Raw genomic sequence first — 16615 nt, 5'->3', positions numbered from 1 at the left:
CGCTCGACCTTACTGAACTTCGCTTGCACATCATTTGTTCTACCTTTTCTTCTATTCAGCTCTATCTGCACTTCCTGCTGAATCATATCGAATTCCGCTTGGGTGAGCGTATTTGTGCGAAGAAATATGCTACGCCTTTCGTGAATCGAGTTTTGATTCAAATGGACGGCAAACTTTGGGTACGTCGTGTCAAACATCTCGAGTATTTGAGGTAGTCATTTATATTGGACTCGAGCTTTGTGCAAAGATAGTACGCGTGGGTCGCTTTTGTGTTCCTGAGAGGGTGAGCGACTGGCGTCCCCTAGTCACAGCATTCTCTACTTCCTCTGTTTTGTCTATTGCAGCTGGGTGTTACTTCCTCTGTTTTGTCTATTGCAGCTGGATAGATCCCTTCTTAACACTTACCATTAGAACTCGTCCCTGCTGAAACCCTTCGCATTATGTCACATACACATATTTAGTATCCTATTAGTTCATTTTCCTGGATCTTCAAGTAGGGTGACCAAGTAAGGCAAAAAACCCAGGACAGCTCCAAAACAAGAATGAAGATTCCAGTGATACAAACTGACGAATCATTCTGCTCATCGGATGATTATATCCGTACAGAGTTCGGTGAAATCCTGGTTGTAGCAAAGACTGCTGTCTTAGCATTCTACTCGATGCACGGAAATCAAAATCGATAGGAGATGAGAGCAGTCAACATCGCCGTTAAGCAGTTTAACGACGAAGGTTGCTCACGTTGAGTCCCGAGCCTTCATTCATCGGTTGCAAGATCAATCAGCCGACACCAAAAATAAAACGATTACTGAGGTCATATCAAACCTTTTTTTTAACACGCATGATTCCTGGGTTCTATTAAACGTTATTTGGCCAAAATCAACCGACAAATTTTCCAATATTGGACGCGCGAGTCAGCAATGCAGCGACCTTAGACAATATGGATCCGTGAAATCATTGCCGTATTTTCATGAAGGAATCAAGCTTTCGTTCTGACTAAGAACGTTCTGAAAAATATCACAAGGAGTAATGGGCCTAAGATTCTTCGCAAAATGTTCTACTAAACGGGGGCGAAACTCTCGAGCCGAGCTTAACACGTAGCTTTCTGCTACTGTGGTCAGGACCAGCGATAATATTGTGAAAGCACGGAGATAAAAAGCATAGAGCAGGAAAAAAAATCAAGCGTTTTTCTCGCATTCCCTAGACAGTCAGCTGAAAACCAAAATATTCCTTAGAAACCAGAACGGCTGGTTACCCTAACTCAATAATCTAGATCGGAAATGATTTCAAATAAAATCAGCCAAAATATTCCGACTTAAAATCGAAATGAGCTGGATTTCACCTGCACCATCTTGCGTGTAATAGTTGAAACTAAACCGGGGCAACCGGCTTAGAGCGAAGTGTTGTTGACATCGGTGGTCGGTGTATATCACAAGATCGCAAAAATCTTCACAAAAGGAGGCTTTTATTCGAAAAGTCTCGAAGCCGGTCTATTTAACCGATCGATTGTGAAGTAAAACAATCTAACAGTTAAATAAACCAACCTCGTGAACACTATTCCAAAAAAAACATTCTAACAGAAAGCGTTCTTACCTTAGACAGCAGATAGATGAGCAGCAGCAGAATAATCGTACCGGCACAGGCAGCCAGCACTATTATCCAGAGAGGCACCTCGTCCGGCTTGGGGATTGGTTCTGGCGTTGCCGTCATCTGAATTTCGTGCGTCTTCAGTGGCATCTCCTTCGGTCGGCCAATGTACGGCAGCCGGGTTACCCGGGCAACCGTCATCGTCGAAAAGTTGATCGTCGCCCCGGCTGAAATTTTGTGTAACGTGTGCGTAACGATTCGTGTCCGCAGTCCAATGAAGGCTATATCCTTGTCCCCGATGGGACCAGCCATACAGTGAATGATAGCACACCGGGTCGCTCCACATTGAAGTGCTTCGTTGAGTATACGATCGTTCTCGTCTTCCACGTTGACAACCTGACGCCGCTGGCGACGGTCGAAGTGTTTATAATACTTGAATCGTTGATCTATGCTATCGTGTCCCAGATTAGGATGAGCTCGTGAGTTGTGATAAGCTAAAATCATAAATGTGTAATCAAAGGATTAATTTTACCAAAGAAGCAAATAAAGTCTTACTTGATCCGTAACCTCCTCGAGTATCGTGTTGATCATCATAGCCAACATCTCCTTCTTCGTATTCATCGACATAATCATCCCCATCTTCCTCATTGAGAATTCCACCATAAGCGGCACTTTGCTGGTGCTGTGAGTAACCACTTTGACTTCCATCTCGATGATCAGTGCTCGACGTACTAGCAGTATGCGACGAGCTTGAATGCGTTCTGCTCGATGACGACGACGACGAGGACGAAGATTGCGACTCACCCTGCTGCCGTTCCTCTTGACCCGAAACATGTCCACTATGCGATGATCCACGTGACCCATAAGAGGAACTACTTTCGCTAGCGACTCGGCCACTACCACTTCGTCTAACCTCTTCATCAACATTCTGTCGATTGAGAGTTCCCAAATCTAAGGTTGCAGTCTGGAATCCTCCACGACCCTGCGCTAGCCGCTCGATTGTCGACACTCCGGTTATCAAATCAGGCCGTGATTGTTCACCATCCTGTTGACTTTGCATCCGACGCCGGCCCGTAGTTACACTAGATTCTCCAGCAGTAGCACTTCCCTGAACGGCAGCATGAGTTCGCGAGCTGAGTTGCGAAATGTCCTGGCTGACATCTTCGGTGCGCGAAGAATCGCTTTTGTAGACTCCGCTGTCTTGTCTAGATGCTGATGTACCGCTTTGGCCAGCCAAAGCAGCGTTAGTTGAGAATGAAGAAGATCCGGAACGAGATGCGTCGGAGCTAAATGAATAGAACATATCAGTAGGAAATTGGAAACAAGATACAATAACATCGAAAACAAAGCCAAATTTTCACACAAAACCTTAAAGAAATGCATTCTACAACAATTCAACTTGACATGTCAAAAAATATACTCACTTAGTACCCTGTCGGTAACCACCAGAACTGATCCGATACGATCTAGTCTCATCAGTTGCAGCAATTCTATTTCTCTCATCTTGTCGATAGATATCGCTGAAGTCTTCCTTGTGCAGCACTTGACCATCGACATTTGCTCCGACACCGGCGAATGCAGCCACCGATTTACCGTAGTGTTCCGTACTACTTTCACTAACTTGCACCCGTCCATCTTCGCCCCGGTACACAGTCCGATTGCGGCTGGCACTATATGTCACTGCTGGTCCACCATTTATGCTAGATGAATTCCAACTGCTGGTGTGAGAATACTCGCGCGATACTCCACTTCCACGGTCTGCTGCGGCGGATGCGGATCCAAAGCGCTGATCGTTGGCTGCAAATTGCGAGTGCGCATGGGAGGCAGCACTTTCCGCTCGCTGCCGGTGTACATAGGAAGCGTCACCGGTAGACTCCTGATTTTCTTCATCGTCCAACCGACTTTTTTCGAAATCGGTCAGATCTGTCTGTCGATGCCCTTGCGATGTTCCACCGGTGGTGCGGAAACCCGATGATGAGCTAGAACCTGATGTTGCACTAGAGCCTGATGTTGCACTAGAACCTGATGTTGAACTAGAACCTGATGATAAACTAGAACCTGATGATGATCTAGAACTTGACGATGAACTAGATCCTGATGATGCACTGGAACCAGATGATGAACTAGAACCTGCATTATATCCTGTGCCGGAACCAGAACTTGAACCAAAGCTTGTTATGCTTGATCCACCTACTGTTGTTTCGCGAGTGTATCCTGTTGAGGTTCCACCCGTCCCGGATGAGCGAAACTCTGTTCTGGAGGAAGATTCGTGACTGCCTCCCGAAGCTCCCACTTTCTCCAGATAGCTTTTCCGTGGATTCTCGATTGCTAGGTCACGAGGGTTGATGTAGCTGCTTGGTTGACATTTGATATTGCCGCTTGTTTCCGGTTGTACAAGTAAATACATTAGTGGATCACCATCATTTGTTTCGTATGGCCACATAACGAAGAATTCAGCTTCGTCGATAGTTGATGGTCCTTCGTTACGAATTTCGTAGATATGCACGACCTGTGGACCTAGATGGTGTTCCGTTTCGGCTTCTTCAACAGATCGGTATTCCGTGTAGTTGTACAGGAAGTCTTCCGGCAGAGAAACTCCGGATATTGAAAGGTCAGTCTTAATGGCGATACCGACGCTCTTCTCGAAAATATTGTCCAGCTGGGAGCCCTCCTGTTCGGAGTTGGTGGAGTTGGCTTCCATATAAAAGTCATAGCTAGGTGCCATTCCGACTTTGATAGACGGCGATAGTAGAACTTTGAAGTTGACAACCTTGCCACTGGACAAAGGATTACCAATGTCACACTTAAGCGTACCGTTAGTTGCTCCCGGTGGAGTCGTGCACAAAATTGGAGTGTCCTTAATTTCGCCCACCTTTTCCACACGTCTAAAATTCAACTCTGGAGGAATCGTCATATAGAAACCAGCTTCGAATGCATCCTCACCAAAGTTGGAAATCAAAATTTCAACCCCAAGAAGCTTTCCAGAACCTAGCAGATACTCGTCCACCATATTCACCTGTAGCCGAAGATCCGGGATGCAAACATTGTCCGGTCCGCAATTTTTCTGGATGTTTATTGAATCCTTTTGAACAGTTCCCCGATTTTGATCCAATACAGGTTCGACTGTGGCTCGTCGACGCCGTTGTTGACTGTAGTTACTCTGCCGCAGGTTGTACTTCATCTCAACCTCTAGCGGAGTGATTTTGTCTCGGATATTTTCTGCGATGTAGACCCGTTCGCTCTTACACTCCAGCTTACCACGATATAGCCGTATGGATTGGTTGCGAATGTTGCGGCCTTCCTCGTTCAGGAAGAACATGCGAGGGTTGCGAGACTTTTTGGAGTCCAATACCCACGACACCTCAATATCCAGCGTTGGTGGAACGTTAATACCGTTGTACTTCATACACGAATTCACAACCGTACACGGAACTTGTTTGCGATCCCGTAGTGTACAATTGTGGTCATCCAATGAGATCAGTTTATTTTCAGTCTCAAACAAGGAGCTGGCTTCCATCACGGCCACCGGTCGAGATTTAAACACTAGAGCTTTGTCCGTTTCGTAGGCTCCGACCACCATATCAGGATACTGATTCCCATCCAGATCGATACCTCCGGCTACCGAAAACCCGAAAGTTGAAATCCGAGAAACTCCGGAAATATCCTCCGCCATAATCACCTGCGAAGGCTTAGCTAGCGGTCCAGTTGGAGAGCCGTGGTACACATATACCGCTCCTCGTCCATGCGGTCCATCGTATGGAGCTCCCACAGCAAAGTCTCCGAACCCATCCAAATTAATGTCGCCCAGCGAACAAACCGACAGTCCAAATCTTGCTTTAGAATTAATCCCATCTCGAGTCTCCACCTCCTGGAACTTGTTTACCTTATCCTGATAGATAATATAAACCCGTCCAGTTTCATACTTTCCCTCATTATTAGGTTCGGTGTACATGGGTGCTCCCACAATAAGATCATCTAGCTTATCTCCATCCACGTCAACCACAGCAAGCGAATAACCGAAGTAGGCCCCGATCTGTTCACCCGTGATGTTCTGCTGATTGGTCATATTCCAGGAGAATATAACCACTTTCCCCAGTAAACCGCCACCTCGGGGCATGCCAACTGCTACGCCCATGTTACCATCCCCGTTGAAGTCCCCGGTAACCGACGAATAACCCAGATATGAATCATCCTCCGATGAAGTGCTCTCTTTGGTAGCGTACACTTTGTCCTTTGGATTGTTCAAGCTGAAGGAGTAGATTTGACCTGTGGGGACGAGATGGAATTGGATTAGCGTCGTACTACTATTACGAGTTGGTTGCATGATGCGGATTCCTGAGATAGGTAAGTTTGCCCGAAATATTCGTTATGAAGATTTTTGTTTTGGTTGTTTATCTTAGGAAATTAGGAAAGCACCATTTTGGGTTTTGCTAGTACACCCCACACTTGGCTTAGAGCAAGTGTTAGCCAGATCCGACGGTTTCGACGGATCCGGTAAGATTTGTAGTACAAGGTTTGTTTGGGTTTAGAAAAGCGGCTTGGTTTTTTTGATGGAGAAAGCGTTGTTAGGTCAGAACTGAACACTATTGCTAGAGGGAAAAAAAATTAACCCGGATACCGGACATATAATACCTTTGGTTGATACGGTGTGAAGTCAACATTGAGTACAGATGGAGTCCCGTTTGGTTTAGGTTAGAGTTCTATTCTATGGTGATGGTTGTGCTATAACTAAAGTGCTTTGCAATGGAAGTCGGTTCCAAGGTCTGACCCATTCGACCGATGATGTGATAGCTAGAGAGCAATGCTTCTAAACACTAGATATTGATCCGGGTAAGTTCGCGGAACTGATTTCAGATCGATACCCTACTGTTCTAAGGTGTGTTGAGAAACACTGCTATAGCAATGAGGTTGTAAATTAATCTAGTAAAACTAAGTTTGAGCAGGATGTTATTATAACTAGTAAATTACTGCAAGTATGATATGTTGTCCTTTAACAAACCAACTGCGCAGCGGATTTAAGGTACTTAACAAGGCTAACTCTGTTATGTTAGTATGAGAAATGGTGAAAAATAAAATATGGAAGAATATTGGACCGGATACTAGATACTGAGCCGAATTGGAAATTTTTTGTGATTGTTTTCAGACTGTTCGAAACATGGACTACTGTGTGTACGAAATACTGAATACGCTTTTTTTAGATTATCGACCTTTATTTCGCGCAAGTGCCGATTTCATAAGTCAATTTCACCCTTGTGTAACAGTTGCCTCTGATCGCTATTTCGTTGGTTTAAAAAAAAAATCTTTTACCCCCTTATACTGTATTAATATAATGGCAATTTATCGTATGCTGGTCGAAAATAAGTCACATAAAATCCTAACTATTACAATTTCACAGAGCTGAGGAACGGCGCTTAGGCTACTTAGGCTACTGAGTGCTACACGCTTATCCTCAGTTACTCATTACAACTAAAACGCTTTTACTCAAAAAAGCGTAAAACTTGTTTGAAAGTTCAATATGATGTCTGATCGAAGTAGGTCATCTCCATCCGACAAAATAGCGAAGCGGCAAAAGGCGCTTCTCGAGGCACTCAGATTTGTAGATCTCGCCATTTACTGTGCCCTTTGTCACGAAAGGCTCACTTCTTAATCCGCAAGAGCAGATGGCCTGCCAAATGAGATATTTGGAGGCGAACTTCGACATTTTCTTCTTCTTAAATTTGTCGTCCACATAGAACTTGTTCTTGCTAGTGAAAAACTCCAACCCCGGAATTTGCTTAAAATCGGCTTTTATATACGTTTCGTCGTCCATCACACAGCAGCCATATTTTGTTTGGGAAGTTCTGTACCTTGTATGTATGTAGTCCAGCTCTCTTCTTTGCATTCTGGGCGTAGCTCTGCGACATGCCGATCTTTTTAGCCAAATCACGGCTTGAGACGTTGGGATTTACTTTAATCATCCGCTTCACCTTTCCCTCCGTCTTTTTGTTCTCCGGTCCCGCTTTTCTTCCAGCTCCTTTGCCGTGGTCCAACGTCAACCGCTTCCGGAACCGCTTCAACACTCTGGAGACGGTTCAACCTTTTTCCCAACTGCCGGTGCGACAGGTCAGGAAATTCCAGGTGTTTGGAAGGAATTTGTTCTCTCGACTCGCGTTGGTTCACCTCCATTTTCGTTGAATCGAAAAACACGACTTCGAGTTTGACAGCATGTAAACAATACAAATCAATGAGAAAGTGTGCAAAATTTGGTTGATTTTTACCCAATGGTAAAAAAGTTATGCCCTGTTGAAAGTGTCGCAATAATTTCGTGTTCCACCTTTACGACGCGATTGACATGTTCAGCGTTATTAACCTGTGGACAGTAGTAGGCTGTTTTCATATGACCGATCTTGTGATTTGCGAACCAGGATTTGAAGACCATCGATTCAAACTGTATTCCATTATCGGATAGTATTAGTTGACGATGTGAAAAATTTAGTCCTGCTGCTCCTACTAGAAATACCACCGTCTTCTGCGAATCTGCTGCGCACATTGGCTTTGCGATCACGTACTTGCTGATCCAGTACACTACCCCGAGCTTCTACAGAATCTGTGATGGTTTGGAATCCCACATTTGTTCCCGGTGCTTTACAAGTTACACAGTTTCTCACGTAAGCGTTTATCTCCTGCTGCATCTGCGGCCAGTAGTAGTGGGATTGTAATTTGTGTCAAGTTTTGTAGAGGCCTGCAGGCACAGTTGCTAGCTCATCGTAAAATTGGCGAATTAGCGGCAAACGCTCAACTTTTGGGACGACCACTTGTGATTAACAGCGACAGCCTCATTCTTGCAACGGCAGTTCATGAACAAGACATCGTTCGCAATGCGAATGGCTGAAAATGTGTCACGGAGAAGGCGAATCTCCATCAGAATTTTGTATCACAGATCTTGATCTAGCACGAACACTGCTTCAACTACTGTTCTTGAGAGCGCATCCGGAACTACTTTCCGGCTTTCAACTAAGTGAGAGCTGAGTGATTACAGCGAACGATGAACTTCGTTCCATCTTTGTAGCCTCTAAGCTTCCCGCATTGCTCGAACGATTGCAAGCCTGCTAGCGTCGGAGAGAAAGAACCTGATCACGGAGATCCGTTTCGTTCTGTGCCACGCTGACAGCTTCTACAAAAAGTAACTGACTGGATGTTCTATACCATTGATCTCATGCGTAAGGACTGCTCCGATCGCTGTGTCACTGACATCGAATGCGACTGTGAACGGTTTGCTGTAGTTCGGCATTGCTAGTGCCGGTGCCGAAACTAGCGCCGCATTTAGCTTGAGGAAAGCTTCTTCAGCTAACGGTATCCAACAGAACTTAGTATTGCCTGAGGTTAGGTTGGTGATCGGTGCCACTAGCTGTGATGAAGCGTCGGTACCAGTTTCAGATATCTTTCAATCGCTACACTTTTTTCGTGTTGGCAGAGTTGGAAACTGTACGATGGCCTGGATCTTTTCGTCATCTGATTGCCAAACTTCGTCGCGTGCAATGGACGAACTAGAAAAAGCACAATCCTGTTCCTACCGGAACATAGAGAGATAGTGGTAAACTGTTATCCTGCCCTGTTTCAGCGCAGAATAAACGCGGAGGTCGCTGGTTCGTCTGTAATTTTGTTTGATTAATTTCTAATTACTATTGGTGATGGTTAAAATAAAACCATCATAGGCCAGATAACTAAATTCACAAAACTAAATAGATTTACCCATTACAAACCAAAAAAATGCGCAAACCTAGTAGGAAGTTTGTGGATTTTCGGTCGGACGCCATTGCTACATGGGATTGCCCAGGGGGAAACAAAAGCCTAGAACAACCCCAGAAAGATCCTAAAAGGCACACAAAACTGAGAGCACTAAGATCTACAACATCGATTTTCAAAATTACAAACTTTATTCTCATTGTATTTGATTACTTTTTTCCAGTTCTGGTTCTACTCTCCCTCCTCTTTCGATCTAGTTATTGTAGTCGCCACGCCGCTCTTCCCCAGTGTAACATTCTGCAGTTAATTCGCCTTCCTCGAGGAGCGCCCACTCCCAGCGCTTATCATCAGTGCTGCTGGGTTAGAGTCAGCCGAGTAATCCAAACTGGGTGTTGTTTTATTTTCAGAACTTGTTTTTATTGAATGAAATGAAGCAATTTCTGAAAAAGCAGGGGCGTACATAGGAAATATAACATTAAGATCAGGATAGTTCAATTGAAGTCTATAAGATAATCTTTAACTTTAACTGGATCATTGACCTATCTTCGTGGACATCGGGATATGTGCGTTTTAGAACCACTGGGAGTTGTAGCAATCGGGATAAGGCTTTTTCTTGGTTGATCTACCGTTGGTCTTCGTTAACTAGCGTATAGAAATTGGGTGTCAGATTACGTTGAGTTTCCGTCATGGACGGTGTCGTTTGAGTTGTTGGGACCTCAACAGATGCATACGTCTCATGTACTTTTGCAAGTGTGAGAGATCTTGACGGCGCACCAGGTTCATTACATAGTTTCAGATGACCGGGGTATTTTCGATAGCTAGCACCATCCACGTCGACAGCATAGGACCTGACATTTTGACGTTGGTTCCCCACCGCTGGGTCCATTGATTACTGGTGTCTGAATTCAGCTGTGCACATCAAAATCAGGTAGAACATTGGATTTTTTGTCGTAATGCAACTTGGGCTTCTTCCTGTTCACTTCGATGGATACAGGAACATTTTCCACTACAGAAGGCACGAGATTTTTTTCTACGGATGTTAAAAGACCGCTTCTGATTTGACGTGAGAATAATCGTTGTACAGGGCTGAAACCAATCCTGTTTGGTACATTCCTCCAGTACAGTACAACGAAGTCTATACCAGAATCCGCACACTTCTTCAGTAGATGTTTGGCGATCTTAACCGCCGTGACGCGCCGGTTGTTCAGTTTTAGCATTCGCTTGTTGGTGATTGAGAGCGGAAGTAGTGTGGCAAAAATCCCAGTCACACGAAAACTGTCTCCACTCCACTCTTGACATCTCGTAGATATACCCTTCTAAAGCAGTTTTCTTCGGGATATTCCGTTGACGGAACAAGTGAAATTACATTGACTGGTTACAAATTCTATGTGCAAGTTGTTTTGTTGGAAATTCAATAACATGTGCTGTAATCTGCGAGGAACTGACAGAAGGAGTTTCTGGAACACACTGACTATGGGCTTATGGTCCATTTTCATAGCAACCCTACAATAACACGGTGCTGCAGTGATTTTGTACTTTTTAAGTGACCTAGTATAGGTTGTAGATCTCGCCAAATACAACACAAGACAATGTTTGAAAAATGTTGTATACCCTCAAAAACTTGATTTATGGCAAAAAAAACTATTTTTGAGGACTTTCGGCCTTAAGAAAATTTCTACGCGGTAATTTTTCAATAATTTATGAAAATTACTCAACATTCTTCTGAAGAAGCGTCTTTGTTTCAATAAAATTTTAGAGAGAGCATTCAATTACGCATCCAACGACCTATTTATCATCCAAATCGGTTCAAAAATGGCAGAGTTGTTAATTTTTTTCCAAATTAGAAACTTGTTCGCATGGACTCTTAAGGGGTAAGTGAGAAATTGTCTATAAGATGCTATAATTGTATCTTCCGTTTGAAAATTTTATATGAGACTGTCCCCTTAAAAGTTCATGCGACCAAGTTTCTAATTTAAGAAAAAATTAATAACTCTGCCATTTTACAACCGATTTTGAACATAAATAGATCGTTGGATGCGGAATTAAATGTTATAAGTAGTGGTTTGCCCACTACTCGGGTTCTTGTTTGCCCGGCGAACCCTTCTTTTCAGGGCGGCCTAGGTGCTCCTACCGGAATTTCGGATTTTCGTATAATAACAAACAAAAAGAGAAAAAAAAAACAAATAAATTCTAACTTTACCGTTTATTCTCCCGAAACTCTCCTCTGCTGGTCGTTCCTTACGGTCTGCTGCTGATGGCGGCGGGAAGGCGACGGTTTTTTTTCCGACCGGCCGGGAACACAACGGCCGCGTTCTCCTTCTGGTGTCGTTGGCTGCTCCGGCAGCGGTCCTTGGCTTTTAGCTAGGGAGGTGAGCTTGGCTCCTTTGTTGGAACCTCCCTAGCGACGTTGGCGACGAATCGCCGGATCGTCTACTCGCCGTAAACGATCCCGGAAGTTACCGCAGTAAACTTCCCAGGGGGAACCTTTGTCCGCCCTGCTTCGTTCTCCTTGGCAATTAACTGTGGAGGAGAGCTTGGCTCGTTCGACTGATCCTCCACAGTGAGAACGGCACTGGTGTCACTTGGGTCCTTTTTATTTAGCCGGGGAAGCGAGTAGCTCCTTAGCGATTAGCTTCCCGTCTCGGCGACCCTACACCAGGACTTTTGTATGCCCGGACCACACACCGATACACTGACGGATTTCACTTACCGTCACACGCGCGCACTGAACTTTTGTTACGGTGGCGGGAAACTGTCCCGAAAAAAAGGAATAAATTTGGAACGTCTGTTCCTGGCTGTGGTCCGTCACTTTCTAAAAAAACTCGATGGCCGCCTTCCTCATTCGACCCCAAAACAAACACCAAAACCAGCACCAAAAAAACGTACCGCCGCATAGCTGTCATCGCTATAGCACAGCATAGTCAGACCACTTTTGCAGCGAAAGGAGAGCGGTAACCTAACTAAACCCTATGCTATTTATTTACAAATACACAACAAAAATTACTACACCTATCTGGACTAATAACAACGTTCATGGACTATTATTTAAACGAAATTTACATCAAAAACATGAACGAGCATAATGACCAGCGGTGAGTTATGTTGCAATAACAATACACTCTACGGAGAGAGTACGCACAAATAGGTATATTTCCACCCAGTGCTAAATTGTTACCCTGACGGGTTACAATCTCGCCCACACCGGGTGGAAAAAAATTGGCAACAATTTTTTTTCTAACCTAACACCTAACACCGATACAATAATAATACGCAATGAATAAATAAATAAATAAACAAAGAAAAACTAACTACACCTAATTTTTTCTTCCGCAATTTATCAATAATTCATGTCAAAAAAAACTAATCGACCGGCGGTCCTCATTGGTGAAAAGTTTGCCTGTGTTTGGTCTGATAATACTGACAGCATACGCGAAGCGAGAGGCTATCAGCCATCGTCATTACTCGGCTATGGGTTGAACCCTAAATCCAATCTGAAAACAAGATTGGTAACAACTCGAAATTCCCAAAATTCTGCAAGTGGCATTGACAATTTTCAATGTTCCAACTTGCAGGGGAACGGTTGTCGGCATTACATTGTTCGTTTTATCATCGACTGTTCAGAAATGCCTCGTGTTCTTACGGTACCAGTACTACACGCTTGTGTTGGGGTTTCTATCCAAATACATTCATACAATTATCCCATTCATTCATCCTCAATCACTGGCCTACTCGATCATTCACATTCCGATAAGCACTTCGAATTAACCCCAAAACAATTTTATCTTATCATTCACACATGCATTCATTCACTCTGTTCGATTCCGCACTCATAAATTCACTCATACAATACCGCTTAACACGTCATCATTTCTCCCACTCACAGACATTCCGGACAAAAAGTTTGTATATTCGTCCCTTTTCGCCTCAAAACGCTTCGTACATGGCAAAAGAAACGTTTGAGAGGGACCAAAGAATGTCTTTCGCATAATTTAAACAGATCAAAAAGATTCCCGCTGGAATCAAACGAACCACCCCAGGTTTAACCACAAACCCAAAATTATGCGAAATAAAATTTTATTCGATTCGAAATCGAAGACGCGAGGCGCTTTTTACCCCATTCGCTCTTCCACTCACACTACTCTGATCCAAATCGGGCTACACCTGCATGATGCAGAGCATTGATGCGAACATCGGGGAAAGTGTCAAATCGATGATCCATTCGATATGATGAATGAATCATCAAAATCGTAAATAAAAACAAAACAGTTCGCGAAATTGGCGGTCGCAAATTGTTTTTATTCGCGATTTTTATACCGTTTCCGCGCAATTTCTCGTGATAGTTTCGGTCGGGAATCAGCCGCGTGAGTTTTTTTTGTGTCCCTATCGAAGAAGGGAAAAGTGAATAAGCTTTTTTTGTGTCCCAAACAAGGGAAAATAACAGGATTTAGTGCACCCGTAGGTGCGAGTGTTTCCCACGAAGAGGGATTTTGGAAAATTTTTCATGTTGCCGAACACGGCAGAAAGTGTATTTAGATGCGTTCGGGGACCACGGTGTAACATTTGTGTTTATTGAAGTGGATAATTCTATCCTTCCGTAGCCAAGACGGGTCCCCGACCATACATTAAGTGAGATAATTTGATTACCTCACTGCGTGAGTGGGGCGCTAAAGAACTTTGTTTCTGTTTGCCGAACACGGCAGGTAGTGTGTTTAGATGCGTCCGGTGCCCGGGAGAACGGTACGGTATAAGATTAGTGGTTTTTTTGTGGAGTATTCCACCCTACCGTAGTCGTCACCGGGGCCGGAGCATATATTTCGAGCGAGTGTTTGTTTACCACACTGCGCGAGTGTGGCTCAAAATAAGTGCATGAAGCTAATGAAGAAGCTTCCCGCGGCAGAGTTGGTCTTCCACAATAAAAATAGAGAAGACGGAGAAATGTTTATTGTTTTTTTTTATTCGGACCAAAGTCCGTGTTGTTGCCGTCGGGAACTGACGGCTGCTTTTGGAAAACTCCCAAGTGAGTAATCCATATAAAAGCATACCGTCAGTCCACAGACGGCACGGAAAAATTTTTATGCTGGTTTAAGGAGATTTGCTGGCCAAACTCCGAGATTTTTACCTGCTAAATCCTCCAGCTCGTAGGAGGATACACCTTTTTTTGAGACAATTTTTGCCGGTAAGTATTGTGGTCCAAGTTTAGCATTGTAAGACTCGAGTGCATTCGACAACTTCATGTTTCGACGGTATACCATTTGTCCTGTTTCAAAAGGTTTGGAAAACTTTCGATGACGCAAGTTGTACTGATGTCGAATGCCCTCGCTTGCCTTTGCCAAATTTTTGACCACAATCTCCCGGATTTTGTCTATCTGTTGGTGTCTTGTTTCTAGGTCACCCTCACCGGATATCCTGCTGAAGTCATCGGCAGATGCCATTTCACACCCATGTATAATGAAATGTGGACTAAACCCAGTGGAGGAATGAACGGTAGTATTTAGGATGCGCTCCACATCGGTGATGTGGACATCCCAGTTGCGCTGCTCGGTTCGAGCATATGCCCGGATTGCGGTGTTTATCGAGCGATTTGTTCGCTCCACTGGGTTAGCCTGCGAATGATAGCGGGAGTTCAGCCAATGTTTGATGTTGGTTTCTTTTATGAATTGACTGAACTCCTTCGAGGTGAAAGTGGAGGCATTGTCGCTTAGCAGAATTTCCGGGCTGCCATGGCGATTGAACCACTGTTCGCGCAGTATCGTACAGAGTGACGTACTAGCGATTTTGCGAACGGGGGTTAACATGACGTACTTGCTGAAGACGTCGAGGACGACAAGCAAGTGTTGATTGCCACGTTTGCTTTTTGGAAGAGGACCAATATAGTCCACAGAAACCATTCGCCATGGTGCATTAGTCGCACGCGACTTACCCATTTCGGGCTGGACTGGGACGAAAGGAGCTTTGATTTCCTTGCACGTCCCACATTCTCGAATAAACTTTCGTACTTCCGATCCCATACGAGGCCAGTAATATCGCAACTGCACTTCGTGGATCGTTTTATCGTATCCCACGTGAAGCAAATTTTCGTGGGTACGTTGAATCAAATCTTGACGGAACTCGGGTGCTGGGACGAGTTTCCAACTGAACCGCGAGTCGCACGGAACAACTTTCGAGTTTACATACTTGAAAAGTTGATCATTTTCTACTTTGAAGTCGGCATAGTCGTCAGGATTTTGGATAACTTTGGACTTCATGGAACAGTACCAGTCTGAGGTGGACAAAGCGGAAACGGCTGCTACGGCCCGGGATAACGCATCTGGAACGACATTGTCCTTGCCTTTCCGGTGCTCAATAGACATGTCGTAGAGTTGCAATTCTAAACTCCAACGACTCAAACGTGAACTGGTTTTCCATTTAGTCTTCAGTATCCATGTAATCGCTGACGAATCAGTGACCAGTCGAAAATGATAACCTTCTAAGTAACCTCGGAAGTGTTCAACCGCCATTATCACCGCCAGACCTTCCTTCTCAGTTGCATGATAGTTCCTTTGGGGAGTGGTCAGTTTGTGCGAAAAGTAAGCAACTACTTTCTCACCCTCGGGATACTCCTGCACCAGAACAGCAGCGACTGCTACGTCACTAGCGTCTGTCTGAAGGATAAACTCTTTGGAGAAGTCTGGTGGGACTAAAACTGGAGGAGTGACTAGAAGTTCCTTAATTTTAAGGAACGCGAGTTCTGCCTCGGAGTTCCAAACTAAGCTCTTAATTTTCGTTTTGAGCAGATCGCTCAAGGGAGCAGTGACCTCACTGAACCGATCAATGAAGCGGCGGTAATAACCGCACATACCGAGGAAACGACGAAGTTTCGTCACGGTAACCGGTCTCTCGTAGTCGAGAATCGGCTGAATTTTGTCAGGATTGACCTTGAGTCCATCCCGATTCAACAAATAACCAAGAAACTTTAGTTCGGGGACTCCAAAACGGGATTTTTCCAAATTGATGGTTAGGTTGGCTCTTGCTAGACAATCGGCCACTGCTTTGAGCAACTGTATGTGATGCTCGAACGTTTCGCTTACCACGATGATGTCATCTAGGTAGACGAAAACGTAAGGTTCCCATTTACCTCGTCCTAGAACCTGGTCCATCAGTCGCGCCAGAGTAGCGGGGCTGTTGACGAGACCAAATGGTAGACGAGTAAATTGGAACATACCCCTGCCGGGAACACTGAAAGCAGTATATTTGCGACTATCCTTGGCCAGGGGTACCTGGAGAAAGGCCTCCTTCAAGTCTATAGTAGACAGGTACTTCGCCTTGG

The 16615-nt window shown here is 44.5% G+C and overlaps 1 protein-coding gene across 7 annotated transcripts in view; it reads right to left on the bottom strand.

The window, feature by feature from the left end:
* LOC131678631 (integrin alpha-PS2) overlaps nucleotides 1-16615 on the bottom strand; it is a 207549-nt gene that overhangs the window by 10796 nt on the left and 180138 nt on the right. For 6 of the 7 annotated variants that reach the window (XM_058958873.1, XM_058958877.1, XM_058958886.1 and 3 more), the window contains 3 exons: nucleotides 3009-5850; nucleotides 2140-2870; nucleotides 1591-2078 (listed from right to left, as the gene is read on the bottom strand). In XM_058958873.1, the coding sequence (XP_058814856.1) occupies nucleotides 1591-2078; nucleotides 2140-2870; nucleotides 3009-5850 (4061 nt within the window). The remainder of the gene's footprint in view (nucleotides 1-1590; nucleotides 2079-2139; nucleotides 2871-3008; nucleotides 5851-16615) is intronic. The other variant, XM_058958894.1, reaches the window with a different exon arrangement.

The sequence above is a fragment of the Topomyia yanbarensis genome, chromosome 1, assembly GCF_030247195.1.
Source record: "Topomyia yanbarensis strain Yona2022 chromosome 1, ASM3024719v1, whole genome shotgun sequence".
NCBI lineage: Eukaryota > Metazoa > Arthropoda > Insecta > Diptera > Culicidae > Topomyia > Topomyia yanbarensis.
This window is presented reverse-complemented; position numbering and strand designations above follow the sequence as displayed.